Raw genomic sequence first — 6,000 nt, 5'->3', positions numbered from 1 at the left:
TCGAACTCGGACCCGCTGCATGATAGGCAAGCACGTTACTACTTTTATCTCATTTTGGTCGTTCTTGTTCGTTGCATTTGTTCGGGGCGGACGTCCTATGACATCCATTCAAGTTCAGCGTTGATCCGTCCACTGAGGTTTTTATCACAGATAGCCGCTAACCCTCTGACCGAACGCGCTGAGCTACCGTATCGGTGCCACTCAGCTAAGCAGGCGCAAACATTGCGATAAATCGATTGAACGTCCTCAAAATGCTTGCCCTTGCGGGTAGGTCTGAATTTAGGGGAGAAGCAAGAAAATATGGAGGAAGTTCTAAAAAAAAGCTGACAAACACGTGCTGTCGTAAACTTAGTGCACACGAAATAACTTGTTGCCAGTCGCTAAAAAAAGTGTCAGTGCAGGAATCTAAATAGTTCCGTATTTGTAATAGCACTATTCGGTTCGCGTGCAAAAGCTCAGTCCCTGTATTAATTGAAGGAACTGTGCATAACAACATACGGTATGCGCTTCCTATTGCTAATATTGAGGTTCTTTGGCCCTTACCCGCCAAGTTAGCCGAGAGCGCTAATGCGCTGCTTCCTGGACTCGGGTAGGCACGCCGGCCCGCCGGATTAACGACGAGGCCTGGTGTGCCAGCCAGCCTGGATGTGGTTTTTAGGCGGATTTCCACATCCCTCTAGGTGAATACCGGGCTGGTCCCGACGTCCCGCCTCAGTTACACGACTCACAGACATTTGGAACACATCCGCACTTTTCCACGATTTGCCCTAGACGCAGACAGACGGGGTACTCTGATTCCGTCCCAGGGGGTTCAGGGTGGCGGCAGGAAGGGCATCCTCCCACCCCTTCAAATTAACATGCCAAATCCGATTTAACCACGCCCACCTTGCGCAAGATGCTGGACAAAGGCGCAAGCTATAGATAGTTGTTCCTTGGCCCTTAACGAATGCGTTAGGGGTTCCTCTATAGCTCGCCTTCATGTAAGTGAAAGACGTTTCCTTCCTACCGTGGACGATGATGATGACAATGACAGTGTATAGGGTGCCCATCTTCTCGTGGGGAGACTGCAGTGAAGCAGTCGCAGGTCACAAGAGGTGACACTAGAAAGGACGAGGGAAGACGGGGGGCGCGGCGCAGCGTACGTCATTGTCGCGCGGCTGGGGATTGGCGCATCGCACGTGGTGGCGACTAAGCGGGGAATCTCGAAATGTCGGTCAGTGGACACGAGGCTGCGTCATCAGCGGCGGCGGTGGCGGCTTGTGAAAGCCGCGAGACCTACATGTGCGGGCTCAGTCCCGGCCCAGACGCCAAGCCATGCGTTCCCTGTCGCTGCTGCCGCTGCTCGCGCTCGCCGCCGCCGTCGCCGGCTCCGCCATCCCCATGTGGGAGTACCTCAACAGGGGCGAAAAGGTAACGCCTCGTGCTTCAGCTATATCGCTGTAGAACTTACGATTCCCGCAAAAGAAATGCGTCTGTGGATCCAGTTTCTTGTCCACCAACGGGATTTAGTAGCCAGGAAGCGTGGCAATAGTCTCCATAAGTCTCTGCAAGGGTTTGAAATATGTCATGTTCAATTTGATTCGAGCGTCTTCGAGTATATAGAGTATGAGATGTTTGAGCCGTATAAACGCATCGTTACCGAAAGCCACTGCCGATGCAATTTGCACGAAGTTACCTGTTCTGCGCTGGTACGTCGATTTTAAAGTACTCGTCTGGGTCTTGCTGCACCGTGTGTTGATATGTTTCTCACAAAAGGTAAAACACTCAAATGGCACCGAACGATTGACTAGAACGATTCCAGGGACGAAATTATCACTGCTATAACCCTACATTGTCTCTGGGTGGCGTCCCTGCTAAAAAAGCGCGGGTCGCGGGCCCGAGTCCTGCCTCGGGCACTGGTTTGAATTATAAATGGGTATGTTCTGTTCCTTCGCGGTTCAGACCTATATGTCGTGATTGTAGCCGTAATGGCAAAATATATTGGCACATTTTAGACCAATGCGTAATATGTCGTTCCAAACAAACACTGGGATATCTCTATAACTAATTGCTGTATGGTACAGTTGCCGAATTCCATTTAAAAAGTACTTCAGTGCTGAACGTATAACTATTTTCATTCATATCTGAATCTGCAATCACGCTCTGCAAGCCATCGTACCGAGTTCAGATGGGGGTACCTGACAGAAGTAATATTTATTCCTCTTCTTCCCAGTGCTTCTTATCAGTGTACGTTTTCTGTGAGCGTAGGATTCTCCCCATCCAATTGGACGGGACATCTCCCTTTATTAGCTAGGTGACTGACAATCCCCGCATTAACCGGGCATTAGTTTCACCAGTTTTGTATTAGAAACGAAACCGAAACAAAAATTATGTTTGTAGTGTATTTCATTTCCACATATTCGTGAAACAGTTTCTGTACGCTGGGCTTCGCGTATGTACAACCCGATTTTGTAAACATCTCTGTGGGAACGCTTCTTCATAGCTCTGTAGATGGCTATTGTTTTCGCCTACAGCCGTTTGCGCTTTGCAGTTGAAAGCCCTGCCAGGTGTTAGGAATCTGCTTAAGTTGACTCGACTGTAGAAGTGTCTTAGTAGTAAAGTATAAATGTGTTAAAACTTCGTGCGTGATGCAGCATTTTTTCACGCATCTCAGTGTTTATGACGTCATTTCTATTGAAGAATGAGTCTTACTGTTATATATTTGTGTAAGTACATTCAGCGGGTTGTGTGGACACTGTGTGCGAAATTTGTTGCAAATAGTTACTCTCACAGAAGTAATAAATTTAATCTTCAAGCATGATGCAGTTTTCACGCACCTAATTGTTTATGACGTCATATCTCCTGAACTATGATAGGAAGGTGGTTCTTACCTCCTCAGCAATTGTTACCTGACAGTAAAGGATATATGTACCAAGTTTGGTTGAAGTCGCGGCAGTGGTTTAGGAGAACGTGTGGAAAACACACACACACACACACACACACACCACACATATTTTTGTGACATGTATGGTTGTTATGGGTGTTCATTGCAATAATGGTAGGCCTTCATCCAATGGATACCACCTCTCTTCTACAATCTTTCCTGCGCATTTGCAGAGGAGGGTATAACTTTCAAATGTCCACTACAGTTTTTCAGTCTGATTGGCTAGAACTCCAGACAGGTGACGCATGGCTTGCACTATTGCCTAACTAGCGGAAATATTGAACCTATCTATACCACACATTTGATTTGGTCCATGACATCATCAGAGTGGTGGACATAATGCACGCATCGAATACAATACTGGGTATCCATAAACACGAATTATAGCTATTATCATGGCCTAAAATTTGACGAAGATTTCGTATTTACATTCGTTGGCTTCTTCAACTCTCAGCCACACTGCCACCTCCGTAACTAACCTAGACCTTGGGTTACTGTAAACATCAGGATTTACCCCTATCTGCTTTCCAAAAACACTCATAAAATCATTATAAATTTCGTGTCTTCTGCTTATGCGTATGTGTTACACGTAACATCATTACACATCTGACATCTGATATCTCTGCCGTGCGGTTCTAGGCGCTGCAGTCCGGAACCGTGCTGCTGCTACGGTCGCAGGTTCGAATCCTGCCTCGGGCATGGATGTGTGTGATGTCCTTAGGTTGGTTAGGTTTAAGTAGTTCTAAGTTCTAGGGGACTGATGACCTCAGCTGTTAAGTCCCATTTGAATTTTTGCTTACTTCTTGCGGTAACACAGAAACAATTATTTCTGGCAGTACATAATATTAAGCCCCATATCCTAGGGCAAGGAGAAAATTTATAGAAGTGGCATAGCCATGACGTTGACGTTCCCCCTGTTTTTTTTTTACGAATTGTGCGGTAACGTGTCGTCTGTTTCTGCGGGATGGTTTTGTTTACAAGGTATTTTAAAGTAGTCGTTGTTTGGATGTTTCATTCATAAATTCATCCAAAATAGCTTAAGGTTTGTGGGGAGTCTGCTCTTTTCTTTTCATGTGTGTAATGATCTGCTAATTTTAAATGTATCCGTGCAGCTCTTGAAGACGATCCCTCTTAAAATTTCTCAAAATTGCAGTCATACAAGAAACCACCATTAATATATACAATGTGGTACTGGACGATAGGCGGGTAAGACTGTATGAATTGAGGCCACAGGCATATCAGAAGGAATAATATGGTATAATTTGAATCGGCTGTGGAAAAGCTTGTACAATGTGGATGTCGCATTTATTGAACGCTGATCAAAAGCAAACGCCAAAATGAGTTTCACATTAATATCTGGATCATTCTGTGTGCTGATTTGTTCTTTTTGTCAGACATCGCTACACCATTTCACGCCTGAAGTGAACAACAGTCCAAGCAATCATTGCAAACTGCACCAAAAAACATGAAGTCGATTTAATCTGTCGGGAGAGTTAAGCATGGATCTTCTGGAATGCAAAAGGTATTATTCTTATTGGTCACTTTACAGTGAGAAAAGTGTAACTAGTTATCACTTTGCAAGCTTTCAGAAATTACTGTTCAAAAAGAAAAAGAAAAAAAAAAAGGAGAGAGACGTCTCAACTGCAGACGTAATCTTCGGTGAAGAAAATGAGCCTATCCACAAATGTGCTTTGAGAATGAGAAAATTAAGCATTCATAAGTGCAAATCTTCTGAGAACCATCCATTCAGCAGATTCGACATCCTCAAACCTTTAGAGTCCGATCCAGAGACTATGTAACTCGTAAAAAGAAATTGCTCCCAGGATTGCAGTCGAGAGATGGGATCTAGTTACTGGAAGAACTGGTTTCAACCAGCTTTCTTTTCCCACTTCTATCTGTGCTTTATAACCTTCAGTAAGCGATACTAATTCTGGAACCTTTCCTTGGATGCTCCTGCAGTTTACTAAAATCATATGAACTATATGAAAGTAGTGGCTTATAAGGCGCTTCTTCGCCCGATTCTTGAGTATTGTTCATCTGTCTGGGATCCCTGTCAGGTAGGACTGATAGAGGAGATCCAAGGAAGAGCGGGCCACGCGGGATTAGCCGAGCGGTCTCAGGCGCTGCAGTCATGGACTGTGCGGCTGGTCCCGGCGGCTGTTAGAGTCGTCCCTCGGGCATGGATGTGTGTGTTTGTCCTTAGGATAATTTAGGTTGCGTAGTGTGTAAGCTTAGGGACTGATGATCTTAGCAGTTAAGTTCCATAAGATTTCACACACATTTGAACAAGAAAGAGCGGTGCTTTGCGTCACGGGATCGCTTAGCTGGCGAGAGCGCGTTACGGAGACGCTAAACAAACTTCACTGGCAGACGTTACAAGAGGCGTTGGGCATCACGGAGTGATTCACTATTGAAATTTTGGGACAGCACATTTAAGGAAGAATCGTACAACATATTACTTCCCCCCCCCCCCCCCTACATACATCTCGCGTATTGACCACGAGGAGAAAATTCGAGAAATTAGAGCCAATACAGAGGCTTACCGACAATCATTCTTTCCACGCCCTATTCGCGAGTGGAACAGGGTTGAAAGGACAGATAGTATCCTCCGCCACACACCATTAGATGGCTTGCGGAGTATGATTCAGATGTATATGAAGGCAACCCGTCGACAAACTGGTCATTAGAAGCGGATTGTTTCGTGGATGGTGAAGGAAATTGGTGTGCTCCTTCATACCGACTATTACGCCAGGAGAAATTTAGAGAAATCAGGAAAAACCTATACCAGGAAGGTCGACCATGGATTTGAACTGTCGTTCTTCCGAATGCGAATCCAGTGTGCTAACCACTGGCCCACCTTGCTCATCTCTAGTCACTGGAGTAATGGTAGACAATGTGCACTGATCTGAAATGTGGCACATTGAATAAAGATATTTTTTCTAAAAAATGAAAAACCGTCTGACTTCGAGGGAGAAATTTTCCCTAGGTATTTTTATGTAAGTCGCTGTTCTATTTTACAATGCTTTAATTGGGTGCTTAACGTGCAGCAGTGAGAATCATATTATAGGAGTCGGCAG

The 6,000-nt window shown here is 45.1% G+C and overlaps 1 protein-coding gene across 1 annotated transcript in view; it reads left to right on the top strand.

The window, feature by feature from the left end:
* The first annotated feature begins 1,277 nt into the window (after nucleotides 1–1,277).
* The window catches only part of LOC126299256 (rhythmically expressed gene 5 protein), a 163,388-nt gene continuing 158,665 nt past the window's right edge, over nucleotides 1,278–6,000 (top strand). The window contains exon 1 of the mRNA XM_049991051.1: nucleotides 1,278–1,410. Coding sequence (XP_049847008.1) covers nucleotides 1,315–1,410 — 96 coding nt within the window. The 5' untranslated portion in view covers nucleotides 1,278–1,314. The remainder of the gene's footprint in view (nucleotides 1,411–6,000) is intronic.

The sequence above is a fragment of the Schistocerca gregaria genome, chromosome X (genome assembly GCF_023897955.1).
Source record: "Schistocerca gregaria isolate iqSchGreg1 chromosome X, iqSchGreg1.2, whole genome shotgun sequence".
NCBI classification, from domain to species: domain Eukaryota; kingdom Metazoa; phylum Arthropoda; class Insecta; order Orthoptera; family Acrididae; genus Schistocerca; species Schistocerca gregaria.
This window is presented reverse-complemented; position numbering and strand designations above follow the sequence as displayed.